Genomic DNA, 23182 nt, shown 5'->3' with positions numbered 1-23182 from the left:
GGACCCTGCTAGCACTTAAGCTGATTTAATGTTTTCCTCTTTAGTTTTTAGTCTAGGACTGCAAACCTTTAACCTGTGCTGACCTCGCTGAGAGCAGGTCTCATCCCCTCAGCTAGTTCTCCCTGGAAAAACACACACAGACATGCTCAAAGGTGTGCTTTGCCAATGCCTCAACATTTCCTAATCCAAGCAAATTAGAAGTTAATCATGAAACACCATGACCAGGTGGGCTTCCACTCCATTCCTATGCTATCCTCAGGAATTTTCTCTTCTGCTGTCAGAAGAACCATCATCTTGGTGCTTTTAAATTGTGCACAGCTCAGTGGAGACTAGAAAAGACGAGAAGGGAGTAGTGTGTAGCTGTGGGCTTTCTGGGTTCTAGGAAGGGCAAAGGTCAGCCACTAGCTACACAAGGTTCGCTTCTTGCTCTTCCCTTTCCTCATTAGCCCACTGCCCCAGGGTGTTGGCAGCTGAAGCTCTGCTGTCAGTCCAAGTAAGAAGTAGCCACTCTGAAGTGACTGTGACCTATGAAGGCCTGTGTCCGCCACGGCCTCTTATTCTTGGCCTTGTGGACTGTGGTGTGGAGAGTGACTGATAATACCAGAGCATGCCTGTTTTATTTGCTCTTGAGAGGGATTACCCTCTCAAAGTACTGTGAACTCAGTGGTTTGGCACAACAGCGGTCTGTTGTCTCACAGCTCTAGTGTCTAGCCGTGTGCAACTAGGGCATCCCTGAGTCTTTGCATCCTCTGGGGGAACCAGGGAAGAGAGCTGTTCCAGGCCTGGCTTCAGTTTCTGTAACTAATTGACTTATAGCAACAGATCTCTCATCTCCATACAGAGGTTTTCCTGTGCGTTTCTCTGTCTGAATTCGTCTTTTAAAATAATCACGTATTTGGGAACTGGAGAGATGCCTCAAAGCTATCTAGTTAAAAGCCCTGGCTACTTTTCCAGAGGACCCAGTCTTCATTCTCAACACCTACATGAAACCATACAGCCATTGGTAACTCCAGCTTGAGGATCTGGCACCACCTCCTGGCCTCCTTGGCCACCAGACATGTACATGGTAAGCATACATCCATGCTGACAAAACCATCAACATAAAGTAAAAGTAATGCATCTTTTTAAAATTACATATTTATTTGTTTATTTATGTGTGTAAGTCAGAATACAAACCTGTGAGAGTCATTCCTTGCCTTTCACTATGTAGGTCTTGGGGATTGAACTCAAATTGCTAGGTTGGCAGCAGGTGACTTTACCAACTGGACCATCTAGTTGACAGAGCTGTGCAGACCTTCCTCTGTAAAACTTTCCATTTAAGTAATGAAAAATATTCTGGCATATTTTCATGTGACTCAAAATGTATGTCTATGCTTGTTTTTCCATGAAAATTCCCCACCGCTCACTGTTACATCTTACTTTCTCGGTAGCCATTGGTGGAGCACACTCTTCGCTCTACTAAATTGAATTCGTCTCTTCTTCAAATTTACTGGGTGTGTGCTTTCTAAAGGGAGGAGAACTGATGGCGTATCATTTACTGTGATGGCCTTTGTCGTGTTAGCCCTACAGCAAGAGGGAGTTGATGGGCCAGCGGTGGCTGCTCCTCTTGGCCCTGCTTTCTGTCCCTAAGTACTGGTACAGCTATTGGCCATCTGTCCACTGGTGTCTCATACACTGACCCCTTTAAACGCTTTACACAGTTCAGTGCCCAAATTCTAGGTCTTATGTCAATTAATATGAAGTCTCCACCCATCCAACATCTACCCCATCTATTAACTGCTGGGGCAAATGAAGGGGCCAGTCCCGCAGATCCAAAGCTGTAGGATCCCCATGGACATAGGGCAACAAGAAGATGCCTGAGAAGAGCCGTGGTGAGAATCCAGAATTGATAGTGTAGCAGAAGCCAGAGGCCTCGAACTACACCAACAACTCTTGCAATGGACGTTTGAAAGTAAAGCTGTTTGGGCAAAAGGACTTACTGTGAGACACCACAGCTTCCACGTAGAGATTTTTTTCTCTGTTGGAGGTAGGTTGCCAGGGCAGAGGGTGGATATTGAGGCATGGGGAGATGAGTGGTATTGGGGTACGCGATATAAAATTCAGAAAGAATCAATATGATGTCTACAAAAGAAAAAATATAGACATCCAGAATAAAGCCTCACGAACCAAACAAACAGAACACCAGGACATTGTCACAAAGCTAAACATGTCGCCTCCAGCTTTATGCTAGGGACCTTGCATTTGAAGGAAGAAAAATCATGTGGTATCATAAAATCCCAGTCGAAGGAATCGTGACTCTGACTTTGGTGGAACTTGGGGGTGCACTCATGAATTGACATCTTAAACACATCTGTGTTAGCATTTACATCCCAAATCTGTAGCACTAAGCTAGAAAAACGTGCATGCAAACTATCTGTTCTCAAAACAAATGTTCTCAGTTCTCAATGAACACTACAGATCTTAAATCATTCTTTGCTTCTTTAAAATATGCTGTAGGCAACTGTTCATAAGTTACAATTTAGAACACAAGGTATACACACCCACTTACAAAATGTCTATATAAGCAAGCATCATGTGCTCATAGAATATTGTGAAATTGTGAGCTGGAGACGTATTATTTGCATTAATTGACGTAAGACCTAGAATTCGGGTGTGGTTTCATATTTAAATGTACAGATGTCAGAACTGATTTTTCCTTTTGTTTCTGTATCACACGATTGCTTTTAATGCAGAGAGTTAAGCGCTAAACATCAGAATATTTCTGGACTTAATGAGAAATCAAGGGGCCACGCTCTCAAATAATCTTATGTTCTTTTAGGCCTGGGAAAATATTGAGGCTGGAGTACCCACCGATGCTGATGTATTGCTTCTTCTTTTGAGGGAAGACTGCTGGTCGGCCTCAACTTGGGCAGGGACTCGACTGTTCTCTGAGCATCGTAGTAGGACCCGAAACAGGATGCAGTCTTCTGGCTGCTGCATGGCTACAGTGGTTACTCTTCCGTCCTCCCTGACCTTCCCGTACACTTTACTACCCTAGTTTGGTTTTAATTATTGTCAGTTTGACACACCAAGCATCACGTGGAAAGTGAGAGTCTCAATTAAGAGACTGAGAAATTGCTCAGAGCAGAGTAGCCTACGGCCATGTCTGAAATGGTTTTGATTGCTGACTAATGTGGGAAGACTCAGTTTGCTGTAGACAGTGCTACCCAGAGGCAGGTACTCCAGGGAAGTTTGGGGAAGTTGGCTGAGCACGAGCTAGAAGAAGCAAGCCAGCAAGCATCTTTCTTACATGAGTCCACCCCGTGCTCCTGCTTTAGTTCCTCTCCTCAACAAACCCTTTCTTCCCCAAGTCGGTTTTGATTATGGTATTTATCACAGCAACAGAGAGCAAACTGTAACAATTATTTTCCCAGGGAATAACATAAAACAACCAAGTTATCTCTTTAACTTTCTCTAAGATAATTCTACTAGGGTCCAAAATTTTCAACCTGGTAAAAACAACATAAATAGGAATAACTTTTCTAGAAAATGCCATTATGGAAGTGTATCAGAGCAAACAATACAATTAAAGACGACCTTCCCCAACAAATTCAACCTGTCAATCACTGCTTCCCTCTTCATACGGATCAAATCGTGCAAACTCAGTTATTTACCCACTTGTTTTGCATTGAAGTTTTCTAGAAGTTTCCAGCCATGACTGCTTTGTGATTGTTCTGTTGCCTGGGAGGAACTATGTGAAGAGATTGGATATAGTTTGCCTTTAGATGACCACATGTTTCCTCATTTGAGTACCAGGAAACTGGTGGTGATACTCGGTGAGGCAGGTCTCAGTGCTCCTGGACTTAATGCCCAAATGATCTGGGCAGGTAACACAGAGAATGAAACAGCCCCGGGACAGACCCTAGACAGTGCAATAAAACTGATTCTGCGTCAGCTGAGGAGAACAACATTCCAGTAGATAGCTAACAGATAGTTGTTTTACAGCTCTGAATCAGATGCTGCTTTATCTCTCACTATTACCATCTCTTCTCCCTTCTGACAATACATCACAGAGTATGATGGCAGTGTTTCTCCTTCCCTACAGATTCTGCACTCGCCATCAGGAGTCTAGCACACAGCCCTCTTGCTATCACTTGCAACATCTCACTGGATATGTTCTGAAGGACTCACCCCAAAGGCCTTCGGCTTTACAGTCTGTTCTGAACTCTCAACGCAAACATTTTCAATACATTCTCATTTTTCGATATGGTCATGTCTTCCTGTCACGGGGAGATTCTATGCACTGTGATGCATTATAGGTGGTCTGCCCAACTTTCTAATCACAAAGGACGGAAAACAGCAGGGTTCTGTGCAGCAGAGGCCAGAAAAATCCTGGACGCTAAATCCGATCACGGAAGAGAGAACTCAGCAGGTGAAGGCACTTGCAGTGAAAGCTGAGGAGCCGAGTTTAATTGGCAGAGAACGGTAAGCTGCCCTTGGACTTTCAATTGAGTGCTGTGGCACACAACACCCCCCCCAATGCAATTTGATTGTATAAAAGTGTGGATTCTGCATGCACCATCGACATATTTGCATCTTTTTAGCAGTAGACTCAGAAGTTAAGATCCTCAGACCAATTCTATATATACTTGAAGTTTTTTTCTTTTTTCTTTTTCTTTTCCTTTTTTTTTCTTTTTTTTTTTTTCTTTTTTTTTCTATCTGGGCTCTATAGTTTCTGTTTCATGACTAAAGAAAAAATATATATGTAGGGTTAAAGATGCTTATGGTGGTTATCGTCATGAAAACCTCATCTTAACTATGCTGTAGAAGGGACAATAAACACATTCTACATGTTTCTGGAGGGGACAGCCAAGCTCTATGCTACACAGTTTAGATGTGTAAATCATAGGGGACCTGCCAAAGACGTCTCCAGTGTGGCGCCTGCTGTGCACTTCTGTGCATACACGAGACAGTGTGTGTTTCGTGTATACAGTCTGGACAACGTTTAGGAGACACATTTGAGAATACAACTATTAACACAGAACCAGTTGGCAAAATGACAAGACGAAAAAATATTATTACTTAATTAAACCAGGGTGTGGTTCTGGATATCCAGGTAAGGATTGCAACAGAAAGTACCTTTTATAGAGTCAAACATATTACATGTTTTCAAAATAAATACATCCATGTCCTCTAACTGGCTATAACAGAATAATAAACTCACATATATTGGAGAAACTTTGTGTCTTCGAAGCAGCTGCCTAATGAGGTGCACTGGTGTTCAGCAAGGTGGGAACTGCATTTAAAGGCCCTGTCACATTCTTTACATTTGTACTGCTTCTCCCCAGTATGGACCCGCTGGTGTCGGTTAAAGCTTGATCTCTGAGTAAAGGCCTTGCCACAATCTTTACAACAGAAGGGCTTGTCCCCAGTATGAACTCTCTGGTGTTGAGTAAGGCTCGATCTCTGATTAAACGCTCTACCACAGTCTTGACAATGGTAAGGCTTCTCGCCTGTATGAATTCTCTGGTGTTGAATAAGAAGTAAGTTACGGCTAAAAGCTTTGTCACAATCTTGACACTTGTAGGGCTTCTCTCCAGTATGAATTCTCTGGTGTCGAGTAAAGCTGGACCTCTGAGTAAACGCCTTGCCACAGTGCTTACAATGATAGGGCTTGTCTCCAGTGTGAACTCTCTGGTGCTGAGTAAGGCTTGACCTCTGCTTAAATGCTTTGCCACAATCCTTACAGTGGTAAGCCTTCTCTCCAGTATGAATTTTCTGATGTTGAGTGAGGAAAAAAACACGATTAAAGGCTTTGCCACATTCATTGCATTTATTGGGTTTCTCTCCAGTATGACCTCTCTGGTGTAAGCTGAGGCTTGATCTCTGATTAAAAGCTTTGCCACAGTCTTTACAAGAATAGGGCTTCTCTCCAGTATGGATTCTCTGGTGTTGAGTAAGGCTTGATTTTTTATTAAAAGTTTTGCCACAGTCTTTACAATGGTAGGGCCTCTCTCCAGTATGAATTCTCTGGTGCTGAGTAAGGAGCGAGTTGCGGTTGAAGGCTTTGCCACATTCTTTGCACTTGTAGGGCTTTTCTCCAGTATGAACTCTCTGGTGTAGGCTGAGGCTCGACCTTTGATGAAAGGCTTTGCCACAGTCTTTACAATGGTAGGGCCTCTCTCCAGTATGGATTCTCTGGTGCTGAGTAACAGTTGACCTCTGATTGAAAGCTTTGCCACAAAATTTGCAGCAGTAGGGTTTCTTGCCAGCGTGGATGCTCTGGTGTTGCGTAAGGAGTGATTTATGGTAGAAGGCTTTGCCGCAGTCTTTGCATTTGTGCTGTTTGACTCCAGAGTGAATCCGGTGATGTTGCCTAAGGCTTGAACAATAGGTAAAGGCTTTGCCACACTCCTTGCATTTGTAGGGCTTTTCTCCAGCGTGGCTTTTTGTAAGGCTTGAACTCTGATGGAAAGCCGTGCTGCAGTCCATACCCTTGGAGATCTGATCTTGAATATGGATGTACTGGTGGATGATGAGTTCTGAGTACTGATGGAAGGCCGTGTCACACTTGTAACATTTGTACAAGTGAGCGGACTGATGATTCGCAGGATAGGACTCCAAGGCTAAGTCACTATTATTTTCATTACCCTGATACACTGTCTCTGCAATATACATGCCCTGGCGATTGCTTAAGGTGGACTCCTCAGCGAAGCCCTTCCTATTTTCCTTACATATATACTGAATTTCCAAAATATCTGTACTTGAATTTTGGCTCGGTGATATGGGGTGTGTAAAAAACCTGCCATACTTAGGGGAATTCTGTGCTTTGGCACATGAAAGACCTATTTGTTGATTATATACTAATGAATTTTCCATGATGGAGTTCTCAAATTGATTACATTTAGAATTTTTTCCTTTGTTTTTAAGTTCCCCATCTACAAAAATGTTTGAATGAAAGCTCAACCCAAAGCTACATTTGAAATTGTTGAAGTCATTAGCTGAAGAATGAAGTAGACCCCTTTGTGGAGTTCCCAAATTATCTTTGAAATAAGAGGTAGGTTTCAAAGACTGATTCTGATGTTTGCTGACAGAACCACATGGCTCCTCACTAGTAACTTGCCTAACCTGAGAGTTTTTGTGAGCCATTTCTTGTTCCTGATCTCTCCTGGGAGTAAAGCTTTTGCTGTTGTCAGCTGTCAGAAATGGGTCATGCCTGTTATAACAGGTTCCCAGGATGTCACCGTCCTCTACAAGTTCCCTTTCTTCTGGGAAGTACAAACTGTCAAAGCCACAATCTCCACGAGGTCCATGGATGAGTTCCTGGAATGAATAGTTTATGTTCTGCTCTGGTGAAAAGTCTCGGTTATGATGAGGAAACAAAGCTGAAAGAAATCAAGACAGAAACTTATTCCACTCACTAGACTCTGAAGAATGCTCTTACAAATCTAGATTAGCACATCAGCCAACAGTGTGCATAGTGGAAAATCTGAGGCCTTGACTGCTCCTTTAACACTGACCACAGGGATGCTGCAAAAGAAATACTATTCCTTTCTGTTTATAAAGACTGAATTTTCCTTTTGTAAAATGAAAAGTTTAAAAAGATGTGTTGCACAGCAATTTGGATATGCTTAACACTATAAATCAGAGTAATAAAATCTTAAGACAATAAATTTCATTTCATGTGCTTTTCATTACGGGTAAAGGCTAAGTGGAAATAGAAACAAAATTGAAACTTCTCAGAAGCTACCTTGAAATCAAACTGTCTCTCAGATAGGGAAACAGATTTACCAAGACAGATAACAAAATCAAGGTCATTTTCAAGGAAGCTCACGGGGACAGGGTAAAATGATAATTGAGCACAGTACAGTCAAAAAACATCCGGTCATAAACAAAGCAGGGGTACTTTATCCAGGCAAATAAAAACACGTGCAGCTTTACTGGTCATAAACATGTGTAACTCAGTCTTATTTCATTTCATCTTACTTACACTGTCCTGCAATAAACAGTATTTCTAATTGACAGTCAATAATAAAACACAGATTAAAACTAGAAACAGTATTGGCTATGAGGAGCCTACTCCCAAAACTGAAAATACAAAAAAAAAAAAAAAGAAAAGAAAAGAAAAAAGAAATATAAAGGAGGAAAAAAGTACTATTATCTTATAAAATCTGGAACAAACACAGGTGATGATTAAAAATGTCTTTACTATAAAACTAATTCTCAATTTTGTCTCTATGTACCTGTCAATCAGTAGTGTATGGTCAAAAAAAATCATAGAAACCCCATTATAATGTTTATAGAAAGCTAAGATGGTTTAAAATACATATATATATGTATATATATATATATAAATGTTAAGAGAAAACTTCTTTATCACATTAATCTAAGGTCATGAGAACTATCACGGACTTTCTGAGGCCTCTAAAGGTCACAAAAGAACTGTCACTTTTAGACAGCTCACCACAGGTGAAGGGGACGATGTCAGGTATCACTGTGAATATACGAAGACATGACTGCAGGACAACCAGGCTCAGGGGACTTAAAAGGATGGGGAACACAGGGTAGGTAATTCCCTTCAGTGACACAGGACACAGAACTGCATCAGTGCAAAGGCAATGCCACGGCACCAGAGCTTTACACACAGGTCATCTCTGCTCTGCGTGCTTGCTTCAGGCGCTCCTACTCACCTGGGAACAGGGCCACAGGCTTCTGCCTCTTGACACTCCAGGGCTCTTTCCTTTGCTCCAGACATGTAACCAGGTACGGCTTAGACACAGCAAGACCTGGTGATTGGAAAACAGACCACAATATTTACTTGATATTTCTCATAGTTAGTAACATATCTGCCCTAGTATAATGTTCATATGAAAAGAAAATACATAAACATATAACATTATTCTAGAACATTACTTTCCAAATGCTGTCTCCCTACAGACATAGAGCAATGGATCTTCAGTTTATAGATTCTGAGCTCCACCTTTGTCTGCTGTCAAATCAAAGTTAAAGGAGGAATAACTGGACTTTAAGATATAATTTACAATATTTTATGCCTCTTAGCTATTATAATTACCATTAATTCTAATTTGCAATATATATATTACCTCAAGAGAGAGGTAGAGGATAGAGATTTAAAAATACAAATACTGATTACCTATATCAATTCTACCTCCCCAGATTTCTACCCTGAAAACACAGGCTCCCAAGATATACTCAGAAAAGCAAGATGTCTTACTTAGCGTTTTACTGCTGTGAAAAGACACCATGACCAAGGCAAGTTTTATAAAGGACAACATTTAATTGGGGCTGGCTTACAGGTTCAGAGGTTCAGTCCATTATCATCAAGGTGGGAGCATGGCAGCATCCAGGCAGGCATGATGCAGGAGGAGCTGAGAGTTCTACATCTTCATCTGAAGGCTGCTAGGAGAAGACTAGCTTCAAGGAAGCTAGGACTAGGGTATTATAGCCCACACCCACAGTGACACACCTACTCCAACAGGGCCACACCTTCTAATAGTGCCACTCCCTGGGCCGAGCATATACAAACCATCACACAAGAAAAATGAATTTTAGTACTCAGTCAGAAACTCTGTGGAGAGGTTACCCTTACCCAGGAAGACGAGGTTCCTATAGTTTTCCAACATCACATCTGTATATAGATTCTGCTGTTCAGAGTTCAGACACTCCCATTCCTCTCCAGAGAAATCAATGGCCACATCCCTGAAGGTTAACTGTTCCTGAAAGAAAGATATGCAACACATGCTCATATGGTCACTGACGTGTTCTTAACGTGAGCCGGGGTGACATGAGTCAGGAAGGACTGCTTCTCGTGAGCTGGGCGATTCTAGCTATCAACTGAGACATTGTGTTGCCTAGCTCTTGAGTAAAGATGACATGACATCCACAGAAGGAAAGTAGATTCTATACTTTTATGAAAAACTAAATGTAAAGGCATCAACGTAAGTCTTTACACTTTTCAATTGGATATTAATGTAATGACCCCATCTGATCATTTTTTTTAACTTGAGGAAAGGGTTTACTTCATGTTACATTTCCAGGTAACAGTACATCACCAAGGGAAGCCAGGGCAGGCACCTAGAGTCAGGAACTAAAGCAAGAGCTACTTAATGGCTTGCCCCCCACAGCTAGCTTGGCCTACTTTCTTAAACAGCCCAGGACCACCAGTCTGGGGGTGGCACTGGCCACAATGAACCAGGCCCTACCATATCATTCACCAGTTTTGTTTTTTTTTTAAAGCACCACAGGCCAATCTAGTGGGGTTCTTAGTTGAGGCACTCTCTTCTCAGACAACTCCAGCTTGTATCAAACTGACATAAAACTAGGCAACATACAAGTCTCAGCCATCGACTGGCTCACAGGTGAGCAAGCACATCCTGGGACTCGGGAAGGACTCTAGATTTTTGAGCTGGATGCTGGCCTTCAACACAGCTCTCAAGCTCTGGCCCAGAAACATACCTGACTGGATCAGATTCTCCCAAGAATTCCTTGGGCTCTCTTCTCTGTCCCCAAGACTAGTGGATACAGAACGGGTAGTCAAGACCTTTTGTTCTCATGGCCACTGGATATACCAGGTGGTTAGGAAGGGGTGAGTGGGGTATCTCACCCCAACCTCTATCCCAACTCTGGAGCATTCAGAACACAGATATACACAGACATTCAGACACAGTGACACACCCCTCACAAGACATGGGCATAGTTCCCCTTCATCCCTCTCAGGAACAGGAAACATGGTCTTCCTTAAGGATGCTGCTGAAACATCCTGGCACGCAGTCAGAGATCTCACTTCGGTTCCATGTTTGGGGTGCAAGAAGTGTGTCAGCCTCACACGGGAGACCCAGTCTGTCACCTAGACCTGCCTTAGCACCACATACTACCTCAACCTTCAAGGATGGAGAAGGATAGAAGCCAGGTAGGGAAGGTGTCCAACCAGGAACCTGGCAGGTGCAAACTCTCAGGAGAGGCCTGCACGCTCCAGATCCTGGGGCAGCACCCGGCCCTTCTTGTGGGCCTTCTGTAGCCGTCGCTCAGCCCGAGCTACCTTCTTCTTGCGCAGGTTCTGGCGTCGCTTGTCCTATTGCTGCTGCATCTTCTCCACCACAAACTCCGAACGCTTCTCCCACTTGCGCTGGCCGCTGTGCCCGGCGCTTCTCTTTGCGCTTCAGGGCCTCCTGCAGCAGGCGCTCATCCTCCCTGATCTTCACACCCTCAGCAAGTTGTACAGCAAGTTGGTCCACGTCATCTTGGCCTCCAGCTCCTGGGCCTTGCCTGCATCCTGATCTTCGCGAAGCTCCCCCAACCGGGCATGCAGACGGTCCAGCAGCTGCCTATAGTTCCTGCTTGTCAGTGGTGTCAAGTTCCCTTTCACCTGGCCCTTCTCCTTGCTCTGGGCCTTGCTCGCTGGCTCCTCTTCAGTTACTTCCACCTTAATAAAGATCAGCCCTGATTCCTGCAGATCCTTGCAGGCCATTTTGGGGGATGCCTTGACTAGTTCCTCCTTTTTCTCAGCCTCTGCAACCTGCTGCTCTGCCCGGAGCTCCTTCCGCTTCCTCTTCTTCCATTCCCTCTCCTTTCTCCGCTGTTTTTTTTTTTTTTTTTTCCTAGAGTGGCAGCAGACAGCTCCTTGGTGCCACCCTGGCCCCGGGCCATCTGGATCTTCTCATGCTGTCGCTGTCTCAGGAAATCCAGTGCAAAGACAGAATCGAGTGCTGTGCCTCGGCTATCTTCAGGGGACCCCAGGGAGCCGGAGCTCCCTTGTTTGGATATCCCTGGTTTCTTGGCACTAGAAGAGGTGCAGGGGTTTAGTCTTGTGCTCCATAGCTTTCTGCTCCTGCTTCCGAGGCTTATTTTGTGTTTTCTTCCTTTTCTTTTTTCGGGGATCCAGCAGCCTTTTGTTCCGACAGCCCACTGTCTCCTCTGCCGCTCAGGGTCAGGCTGCGTGCAGATCTTCTTGGCCAAGTCATGCAGATAGGCATCCTTGGCCAGGAGAGAGGCCATGTTGGCAACCAGGGTTGGAGTTACAATCGGAGGTTCCCGCGGCCGAGCCCCGCCGGAAGCACGGTGTACGCAGGTACCACCGGCAGAGCGGCGTGACACCCCCCTTCTGATCATTTAAAATATGCTAAGTATCACTGAATTTTTTATACGCTAACGCATGAAACCACCAAATAATCCACGAGACCAGGAATGTTTTCCTCTTCTATGAGATTTTATCAAGCATTCATGAATGTTAAAGATGGGGTTTTATTCAAACCTAGCCAGTCTAGAATTCATACAGTAGGAACACAAAAATCCTAAATAAAACACAAATGTTAAGATATCATTCAGAGTAGTTGAAAAGAGGAACGGACATGCAAAGCGGATAGCAGAAAATAATCATATTTTATGTGCCCAGACTGGATAGCTACTTTGGTTGTTATGATGAAATACCTAACAGAAGCAAACTAAGAGACTTTAGTAAATATTAATTATACACAATGGATTTCATTTCCACACAGACATAGGTATTTGGAGTTTATTCACCTTCCCCCTACCCTCTCATGCCCTCCCAACTCCTGCCCATCTTCTTTCCACATAGTTCCCAACCATCTCCTCCTCCCCTCTTCTCCCTCCTCCCCTCTTGTTCCCTTCCTCCTCCTCCCCCCACCTCCTCCTCCTCCACCTTCTCCTTCTTTTGATGACCTAGTAAGTTTCATTACTTGCTCAGTAACTACACATATACCCACAGTTTAGTGCTACTATCAGCTTCTAGTTTGCGCCGATGGACATTTTAATGGGTGCTAGGGTCATCTCCAGAAGATTCATACATCCTAGACCTTCAAAGACGCTATATCAAGGTTGTTAAAAAGTCTTCCCAGTGAGGGTTGAGGCCTAGTCCAGAAGATGGCTCAGAGGAGCCAGGCTGGTTTGATAATAAAATCTCACTCCCTGGGTAAGTTATGTTTTGTGTACATTAAAAACTTCCAAGTTACTTCCAGAAACATTCTTCCTCCAAAACTGTGAAAGTGCAGAGGGCAAGCTGTGTTCTCGTTCATCATCATTTCCTTTCATCTGGTAGGAGGAACCCTTTCTCTCAGCCTCTCCTTCAACCATCAGCCCAAGGGCCACACAATGAAGCGGGAGAAAGGAACTGAGAGTTGGGGTAAAGTGGATGGGAGAGTCCAGGAGTCTACAATAAGCTAGTGCTGAGTGCACACTGGGGCGTTGGGAATTCTAGCTAGCATTTCCTAGACCTGCAACAGCCCATGCAAACCACATGTAAGCGTTTGAGGCAGGAGGGAAAGGGGTCCTCTCCTCCTTTTAGAAGAGAAGCACTAAGAGCGTTGTGGTAAGGCAATGGAGGAAAGAGCTCCTGGGGAAGAGAACAGGAAGCTCGTGCTAAGGATAGAGACAACATTTTCTACCAGACCCTCAGGTGGGCCTGATTTGTTCTGTATTGTCAGCCTTGTCAGCCACTTAGGTCTCCTGGGTCACTAGCCCCATTATCGACTTCTATTCATGGTAACGCCACCGCCACCAATTCTAACTCAGTGTATACAGGTGCATCGGTTGAAGATCTTTGTTCCAGGCCTGGGTTCATGGAGTGTTCCAGGCCTGGGTTCATGGAGCAGTGAGCAAAACGCACAGGAGAAAACAAACTCTCACAGGAAGAAACGAGGGTCCCTGAGACCAGCTTATACCCTGTGACAGGCGGTGCATGTTACGTTAAAATGTAAACAAGACACTTCCACAGTAAAATGAGTAACAATAACATGTGGTTCTCAGATAGTTGCTTTTTTAAATTTAGCCCACGATAAGAAATGTATTTTAATACAACATGCCAGTATGTATCTATACATCCTTAAAAAACTGAAATAAAAAGTAAAATTATCTTCATGTAGTATGATACTATACTGTAATACTTTATATCATATTCTATAAGCAAATTAATCCAAATTGATTCTGCCTATAATTTAAAACATATTGATGACCAGCGAGAAGGCTCGGCAGGTAAAAGTGCTTGTTACCAAGCCTGACCCTCGAGTTCAATACCAAGGACACAAATGGTAGAAAGGGGGAGGACTGACTCCAGGAAGATATCCTGTGATCATCATATATGTATTGTGGTACATACATGTTCCATACACATGTACACAGATAAATACATGTGATATAAATGTTTAATAGAAATCAGCGAGTTAGAAAAGCGATGTAACAGTTAGGCACCACCTCTTCCACGTCCACTTGCTACCGCACTTAAGAATAAACTCATTAATCCAGCCTATCGTCTCTTGAGCATTTTAGAATAGACAATGTGACAGTTTCCTCTGAGGCACGTTCCCATTTGAAAAAGCTCATACGTGAACTTCTAAATAGATCCCTGTGTCCTACAGCAGAGTTTGATCCTGCTGGCCCAGGAATGGTTTTTAACACATACCTCCATTTAATTTGTCTTTAATCTGCATCCTGAAGTCAATAATCCTGTGAATTATGTCCTTAAGCTTCATTTTTTTCTAATAGATTAACATGGTTGTTGAGAATATCTCTTCACTTTTTTTAGTGTTTTTGTATAATATTTATTGATGAAAAGTGACCATTACAATCAAGGCAAGATTCCCAGTGATTTAACTCGATATTTGTGACCAAGCCTTTTTTAAAATTAGTAATTATTAATATCATGCTGCAAACTTGAGTATTGGAATATCCTTATTTCTAAACTCAAATGCACATACTTTTATGAAGTTGTAGAGATAGAGTAAAATGTGTCCATACTGCCAAGTTCAAAGCCTCCCTTCCCCCAAAATGGCCATGATGCGACACTGTGCGAACAAGACTTTAATCAGGTAAACAGAAGGAATGTTGCTGGGTAAACAAGCCTAAAGGCTCTGTTCACTGGAAAAGCAGATCTCTCAGGGCAGTTTTTGTTCACCAGACGCCTACCACAGAGTGGCACAGGTTTGTCAGGAAGCCTCCTACACCCTGCTGGGTGTACCATCATGGCAAGGGAGGATGCATGCTCCTCCACCGATCCTGGGCATCGCGACTGCAAGTCCCTTGGTCTGCTTGGGGACACCCCAAACTGCAAATGTCACCGTGGTACTTACCAAGTCTCTCCTGTCCCCTTGCTGTCTCAGCTCTCTCCGTGGAACTTTCTCTCTGACTAGAGCTAACCACTTATCTCGCCTCCTTTCCCCTCCCCTCTGAGCTGCCTGCTCCGTCTCTGCCCATTCATTGGCTGGCTGGATCCTGCCTTTTCTATTTCTCTCAGCATCTAGGACCCAGTCTACAGAAGTCCACTAAGACAGTTTCTCTACACCCTCCTGGGCCTCTAACACACTGGAGTCCTCCCTCTGGTGGAGCTCTATTTCCGACCCCTTTCCCTAAGCCTCTCCCACCTCTTTTCACTCTGCTTCTGAAAGATGCCTTCTTTTCCTACTTGCTAGATCTCTCAGCTCCTATCTCTCATAATGGGCTCTCCCTGTTCAGAATTACCTGCCTCCTCTAATCTCTCTCCTCCTCAGACTCAGAGATTTCATTAAAGCCTCACTGTCTATAAACAGCTTGGTCTCAGTTCAGAAGAGGTAATCAGTCTCGACGGCCAGAAAGTGGACAAATTCTTACAGACTGACAACTTCTGCCACCACACAAGCAAAAGATCTGAAAATCGCCTTCTCCCTAAGCTCCTTTGCTCTACTCCATCTCTAATCTCCTCTGCTGATCACTGGGGTCCATCTTTAAGAGAGTCAAATGTCTTTGGAGGTATGGATAATATTAAAAATTGTTGTACGCTATTCTACTAAAAAGCTGGCTTTGTGGTTACTGCTCTCGCCAGACACAAGCATGGTTGTTTAAATGTTTTCTCCAAATTCTCCATGTCCTGGGTCACGTGACTGTGACAGGGAGAAGGAAGGCAAAACAGAAGAGTCCCCAAAAAGACAGCATGTGCCTTAAGACAGCTAAAAAGCAAACTACTCCCAGTCGGGGCTGCTGCGCTTAGAGCATACCTGTCTCTTGGTCTTGACTCTCTAAATGCTCTCCTCTCTTATAGCTCGAAAACTTTTGCTGAAGTACAAACTTTACCTCAATGTTTGTGAGACCATTGTACAAACTTCATCTCAGGATTTGTAAGTTCATTGGGTGTGGTGTAACAAAAAGTTTAAAACTCGTAACAGGGAAGGTTAGTAGTAAAAGAAACCCTATACATGGGGCATCTTAATTTGCTGCTGCTTCCTTATATGCACCTTGGATTCACCTCTTGTTTAGGAAAATAGATGTTTTAAAAAGAAAAAAATAAGTGTGTGCCTCACGGCTCACTTTAGAGTGGCTGGCAGCCATCTTCACTAAGTTGAAAGAGAGGGCCCACCACTCGACTTCTTTGCAGTCTTGGTTAAGGTGACCACAGATATAAACTGAGTATGGTGGCCATCCGTAAAACTTCTTAGTCCTAGGGAGCCCTCTGCTTTATCTAACCACTTATGTCTTAGCTGTGTTCAACATCAAACTCCTAAGAAAACTTTTTTAGAAAAGGACTATGTTTGTTAAATACGGTTTATGAATTCCTAAGGTCCATTCAGGTTAACAAAAACTAACTTGAAGACGTCTAGCCTCTTCATCTCTGGTAACTTTGTTAAGCCTCAGCTCTGTGGATAACCTGTCTCAGAGAAGCTGTGGTGGTCTACAAAGGTATCCTACTGGGAGTCAGAGAAGCAAGGTCTTCGTTTCTCTGTGAACTGTATTCGTGGCTTAAAGTTTCATTTCAGTGCTAAAGGATCTTCAATTAAATCTCCAATTCCAACTTTTAAGGCTTAAACTTAAAGACATAAAACTGCAAAATCCTAATCGCATAAAAAGCCAAGGCCTTGTAAACTGTTAGACATAATTAAAACATGCAAGTTAATAGTCAGTTACCTTATAAATGATCAGTCTTTAATGTGCTCGGAACTATGAATGTAGTCATGCTATGTATAAATGTGATTTAATGGAACACAACCTTTAGCCTTCTGAACATGTCGTCAAGGTTAAGCCTAAAACAAGTAACTGAAAACAAGTACAGTTTGTTTAAAATCAGGTCCAGATAATTGAGTCAGTCCTCAAACCCCTCAGGGAGAGCTGCTGAAATGCGGCATTTACGGTGTTTAATGGTAACAGCAGAAGTCCGAGCTCCTGGCCACAGCCCTGACTCTCCACCAAAGAAGGGGCAGTGGCCCTCACCTGGACTGTAGCTGCAGTGGAAACCGGCAGAGAGCCGCCTTCACCTCCCCAACCACCAGGACCTTGCCCAAACAGTGGACCAGTGGAACGCTGGACAATCTACTGCCCTCTCCTGGCCTCACCAAGATAGGTCAGTCCCCACCAAGATAGGTCAGTCCCCACATTCCTCCTCTTCCGGAAAGCTTCTTGGATTTTCTGGGCCCGTGGACCAAACACCGATACTGCCATGGGTCCTCTGCCTGCAACGAAGCTGTCACGGTTACCAGGGAGGGGCCCAGGCAGCCTGTCCAGGTAGCAGGTCAGTCTTTGTCCTTCTTAACTGACACACAGGCCGTTTGATCTATACCTCCTACTCAGATTTACCCCTCTCAGATCTCCGTGACGGTGTTAGCGGTGGGCCTTCGCTGACAGTTTAGCTGACCTCCGCCAGCCCCTGCCCCGTAGGGTACAGCAGCAGGATCAGTGGGCCCACCCATACCTAGAAAGTCGGTTTCACTTTACAAACAGGTCCGCCTTACAATAACTTTGGATGCAAAAGTTGAACTTGTTGGTGGTGATTCAAATTTAAAGACTTTAAAAAGGTTTAATTGAGGCCTTAATTACCTGCCTCCCGGAGGTGGTTTCATATGTAAAACTCTGGCCGTTCTTTGTCAGCTTAGAGCTACCGGGTCTCCCGCTGGGAGATGCCAACTCCCAGCCAGGTTTACCTCGCTGACAAGCTTTACACTGAGAAAGGTAAACTCACAAAACAGGGCAAAAAGAAAAGGCCTTTTACTATTCCCTTCGAGAACTCGGCTTTCCGTGGCTGCCCTCAGGAACCACCTCAGTGGGTTAGAAGCACTGGCGACCACAACTGACAACCTGAGTTTGGCCCCTTGGAGCCACCTTATGGAAGAACAGAATCCTCTCACCCACAGGACTCCAGGGCTGGCATGCACCTATCCAGCTCGGAAGACGGGGCTTCATAACAACAGAACAGCGAGGCGAGAAAAACTAGTGGTTTTTAAACTCAAACACGCCCACAGCTCTGTCCCCTTCCATCCCCAGAACTCATGCAGAGCAAGGCCAGAAAGCAGAGACACCCCCCCCCCCATTTCCAGAACTGGATTATAGAACACTTTTCCCATGATTACTTGGCAGCCTAGATCCATTCATACAAACTGCACCAAGGAATAAGTAAGCCATCAGAAGACCTCCGGCATGCTAAGTACCACTGACGGAATATTTATATTTAAAAAAAGCGGAAACAGCTCAAACGCCTTTCAGCTGAGTACACCAAGAGGTTCTTCCCAGGCTCAAGACATCCAGCCGCTCCCCAATGCGATCTAGCCTCACACCTCAGGCTGCTAAGAAGATGAGCCCAGACACCGACCGCATTGGATGCTCCTAGACACCGGACACTTGGCAGCTGCTGTTGCCGTCTCTGAAACTCTGGCAAGAAAAGGGTCACGTGGAGGAGAGAGCCATCACTGTGGGAAATCTCCAAAGGGAAAGTTCAACCCCAAAGCACTCTGATTGGGGTTCCTATGTCTAAGGAAGACAAAAAGAGAAGCATTACGGTGTGTGTGTGTGTGTGTGTGTGTGTGTGTGTGTGTGTGTGTGTGTGTGTGTGTGTGTGTTCGCGCTCACGTGTGTGTGTTCTAAATAAAAAGTCAAGCGATTTTATGTTAAATATACGTAGGATAAATCCTTTTTAAAATGCCACCCAACTTGTGGAGGGGAAAAGATCAAGCAAAATTTATGTCCTTTGAAATGCAGCGTGGGAAATGTGTGCTAATATATTTTTTTTGTAATGGGTGTTTGGGAATGCAACCAGGAGATGGAAATTTAGGAATCTTCCATCAGCCATAGGAAAAGCAAGGAAGAGCAGGCATCTGGACAGGAGATTCAGCTTCACATCTATTTGGAGCGCTTGGGTGGAGGGACTGGGCACCTCACGGAACACTTTCACTGCTCCTTTCTCCGGGGAAACCCACGCAAGACCTGGGATATACCCGACCTTGCAGGTTATCACCGCACAACCCAGGCTGCTGGGATAGAGCCTCTGAGGACTCCAACCGGACAGGGCAGCAGGGTCTGATCCTGGGCCTTCGTTGCACTGGTCAGCTGCTGCACAGGGGCGCGGCGGGGCACGGGGGTCTCCAGCACAGGCTGCGCGGTGACACACGGCCCACCAAGGGGAACCTCAAGCTGGCCGATCCCGGGCCGGGCCGCAGGAAGGCGGGGCGGCCATCGCCCCCCTGCAGCCGCCGGCTCCCCTCGGCTGCACACAGCCCCCCTCCAGCCTCGCCGGCGGCACACACACACACACACACACACACACACACACACACACACACACACACCAGCAGACATCTGCAATGCCCTCTGTCCTCCCACATCGACCGCGAGCCTTCCTCCAGTCTCAGGGCACCACGCATACTCACCATTATGGCTTGACTACCGCGGCGTCCGCGTCCTCCAGTGGATGGCCCGGCACCCGCCAGACGCAGGGCAAACGGATGCCACAGGGCCAAGCGACAGCCTACACCGGAAGAGACCCAGCCTGAGGAGGATTCCAAGATCCTGGACTTCAGAAACACAACGTGAAGGCCCGCCCCCACCACCCTGTCTAAACGTCTGATTGGAAGTTCTCACCATCGTGCTGCTGATTGGATGACTTTCAGGTCCTGCCCCATCAGGCCTCAACACTACCCTATGGGCTGAAATGACAAGTTCTTGGTACACTTGTAGTAAAGCTGACCCTAAAGGAGACATTCACACTTAATATTGTATATATATTGTATATAAGGTCAGACCAATTTATGAAGGATATATATGTATATTATTAGCAATAGAGATGAACTTTGGGACCATTTTTCCTCCTGAGCTCTGTTCTTGAATTCTAAATTTTAAAAAGGGAACAATCCCCTGAATCAGTAATATTCAATATAGAAAGGGGGAGCAACGCTCAAGTGTTACTTAATTTTAAAATGTACTATTGATATTAAAATTAAAACAGGAGATAGTGATTGTAATAAAACCCAGTATTACCCAAATATATCATCATATGTGGAATTGTTGTTACACACACATATATGTATAGACACATTTATATACACACATATATACATATACATACACATATACATATATATCTCCCTGGTCACTATACTAAATCATCAAAATTGATCAAGTCTTCACCAGGTTTCAGTTCAGGTCTGTCACAATTCTCCTCTGATAGCTATAACTTTCATGACCCCAAGAAGGTGAGGGGGGCCTGAGAACCTCTCCCATTTATGTCAGAAGTGAAAAAAAATACAGTTCCTGCCAATATTTCTCTTAGGTCCCAGTTAATGGGAGTAACCATGTCCTAAAGGAGAGCAGAGAACTCCAAGCAGGAGGTGTTCAAAGGTAGGCCCATGAGGAGGGAGCCTATCTCCTGGTCCCTCCCTGGCCTTGCCTTCGGTTTAAACACATAAGAGGCAAAGTTACCCATCTCCCCTTCTTAGTTTGGCCTTGGACCTAATTGTCAGGCTGTAGATGTCGGTTTTCTCTTGTAACATGGAGTGTAAATTTAAGTACATACACACATGTCTACATAAGCCCCTGTATAATTCAATACCATCTAGTCATAGACCAAACTTTCAATTATCGGGAAAGGAAACTAATGCACACATTGCAGCTGCCATTCGCCAGGTAACTGACAACTGAAATATCATTAACTCACGGCCTCATGCCTTTAAGTGTGCATTACTTTTCTATCTCTGGATAACAAACCACCCCCAAAACGTAGTTGTTGGTGATGAGGCAGCTCCTCAATGGAGGTCCAGCCGGACTACTTCCGGTGCGTCTGGTCCGCTGGTGACTGTCAAGATGAAGCAGCCCCAGGAGAATGAGTTGGCTCATCTTTATGCCCACTGCTCTCATGATGTCTCAGCAAGCTTCCCACTGTAAACTTGTCCTCATAGAGGTGAGGAGGTCTGGAAAGATAAACGAGAAGACCCTTTCAGCCCAGGTATCAGACTAATAATTCCACAGACACAACGTTCTGTAAGCCACGGCAGAAGGAGACCAACTCAGTTGGAACGTACAGAAACGGATACACCTGTTGATGGGAGCCACAGAAAAATCATGTTGTCCGAGTCTCAGACACGGCAAGTATGAAGACACGCCGACGTTTTTGCGTACAATATTAGTATGCATCTCCTTATCAGTAAGTTAAGGAATTTACCCAAAGAGGCTAAAATTTCACAAGACTTCCTGACCTCTAAAGCCCAAATGCTTACCCGAGAACAAGCAATGGCTCCATTTTTTTTTTTTTTTTTTTTGGTTCTTTTTTTCGGAGCTGGGGACCGAACCCAGGGCCTTGCACTTCCTAGATAAGAGCTCTACCACTGAGCTAAATCCCCAGCCCCCAATGGCTCCATTTTTAATGGTCCTTTGAGGACTCGTTTGGTAACAATGAAAGGAGCAGGATTTGCATCCATTAGCTGTTCAGCGTTATTTACAATGACCTTGACCGGATGCTACTACACCTTCAAAGGACCTAAGATAATTTGGAGGAAATGTTTGAGGGGAAATGTTTCTTTCAAAGAAAAGGAAGGAAAAGTTGGGGAATCAAGAATCAACCATACATTTTCCACTTCTCATTAAAGAGAAATTTAAAGACATGTATAATGTGCGCCATAGGTGTGAAAATTCTTTTCACTTTTTTTTTTTTTTGGTATTTGTAGAACATTTTTGTTTCTGATGCAAGCAGGATGAAATTACTATAGCAGAAACAACATCTTAGTATAAAAACAAGTGACTTAAAAACATATGGAGTGTCTGCTGAAATAGATTTAAATTACTTATCAGATCTTGGTTTCCTTTTAGTTGGTTATATGCATCTAGAAGTTTATCTTTCTTTTTTAAATTGTTTAGTGGAATATTTGTTTTTAACATATTTCATAAGGGTTTCCTGAGTTTCACTGGGGTCAGCTTAAGTGAGTAACCTTTGCACAGCACATCCATCTCTGAGGAAGGGTCTCATGCTTTCCATCACACACACAGCTGCACTGGGCATCTCGCAGCATGGGGACATCTCCCTGCCTGAGGGGCCTACACTTTGGGTAAGTTGTGGATATAGCTCTGGATCTCTAAATTTCATGTATTTCACATTGTACTGGATTCTAGCAAGATTCCCTCCAAAGCTGAGAAGATCTCTTTGTCTACCTCCAACACGTGTGATTTTCTGTCTACCTTAACCAGAACTGGGTACTATATGTGTACCTTTTAATTTGAATAACTACTATCAGGCCAAGTTCATTTTATTTTATATATGTTATTATATATAATTATGTATATATAATTTCTCTGTTTTCATTATATATGTTTTATAAACATTGGGTATTCTTTTATGGTCTGTACTTTAAGAATGCACACATACTCATTCATAGACACTTAGAGGCACTTAAAAATCTTAGCGTGTTTCTACCCTGAGGCCAATAGCATTTCCATCATGCTTTTTTGACTTTTTTATTTTTCTTTGAAAAATATGTTTTATATAAGAATAGCATGTTCCATTCAGTTCTGAATGGACATCTTTAAAGAACTTAAATTTTAAAATACATAAACCTATACAAAAGTTCACTTATTGGGCTGGAGAGATGGCTCAGCGGTTAAGAGCACCCGACTGGCCAGACCGCAGCAGCTCTCTGCTCCCAAACCCCGTGGGAGAGAGACCTCACCGCCTGATCAGGTGGGCACTCCTGAGGCTGCAGAGCGGAGGAGACCACCAACACTGCCCACCCCTGCCCACATCCCTGGCCCAAGAGGCAACTGTATAAGGCCTCTGGGTTCCCGTAGGGGAGGGCCCGGGAGCAGCAGGACCCCTGCACCTGAGATACTGCCGGAACCTGAAGGAAACAGACCGGATAAACAGTTCTCTGCACCCAAATCCCGTGGGAGGGAGAGCTGAACCTTCAGAGAGACGGACACGCCTGGGAAACCAGAAGAGACTGCACTCTGTGCA

The 23182-nt window shown here is 44.3% G+C and overlaps 1 protein-coding gene and 1 pseudogene across 2 annotated transcripts; both read right to left on the bottom strand.

Moving 5' to 3' along the window:
• Positions 1 to 1119: 1119 nt before the first annotated feature.
• On the bottom strand, positions 1120 to 19725 carry Zfp267 (zinc finger protein 267). Of its 2 annotated transcripts, none has more exons than NM_001408834.1 (4): positions 19614 to 19725; positions 9295 to 9716; positions 8670 to 8765; positions 1120 to 7364 (listed from the first exon to the last, which is right to left on the bottom strand). In NM_001408834.1, the coding sequence occupies exon 4, from the start codon at positions 7126 to 7128 to the stop codon at positions 5200 to 5202; it is 1929 nt and encodes a 642-aa protein (NP_001395763.1). In that variant the 5' UTR covers positions 7129 to 7364; positions 8670 to 8765; positions 9295 to 9716; positions 19614 to 19725; the 3' UTR covers positions 1120 to 5199. The 2 variants fall into 2 exon arrangements, with proteins under 2 accessions (NP_001395763.1, NP_001395762.1); NM_001408833.1 differs by having other exon boundaries at positions 9590 to 9716.
• Positions 9724 to 12573, bottom strand: Surf6-ps3 (surfeit 6, pseudogene 3; annotated as a pseudogene).
• Positions 19726 to 23182: the final 3457 nt, after the last annotated feature.

The sequence above is a fragment of the Rattus norvegicus genome, chromosome 2 (assembly GCF_036323735.1).
Source record: "Rattus norvegicus strain BN/NHsdMcwi chromosome 2, GRCr8, whole genome shotgun sequence".
In the NCBI taxonomy this organism is placed as follows: domain Eukaryota; kingdom Metazoa; phylum Chordata; class Mammalia; order Rodentia; family Muridae; genus Rattus; species Rattus norvegicus.
The sequence above is the reverse complement of the archived record's forward strand: the minus strand, read 5'-3'. Positions and strand labels throughout refer to the sequence as shown.

What these genes read in the sequence shown, in the direction of transcription:
- Zfp267 (NM_001408833.1), bottom strand. An exon ending in TAGGAACCTCGTCTTCCTGG is followed by an intron (nt 8,766 to 9,589) that starts GTAAGGGTAACC and finishes TCCAATCACCAG; the next exon opens with GTCTTGCTGTGTCTAAGCCG. An exon ending in GCCTGTGGCCCTGTTCCCAG is followed by an intron (nt 7,365 to 8,669) that starts GTGAGTAGGAGC and finishes GATTTCTTTCAG; the next exon opens with CTTTGTTTCCTCATCATAAC.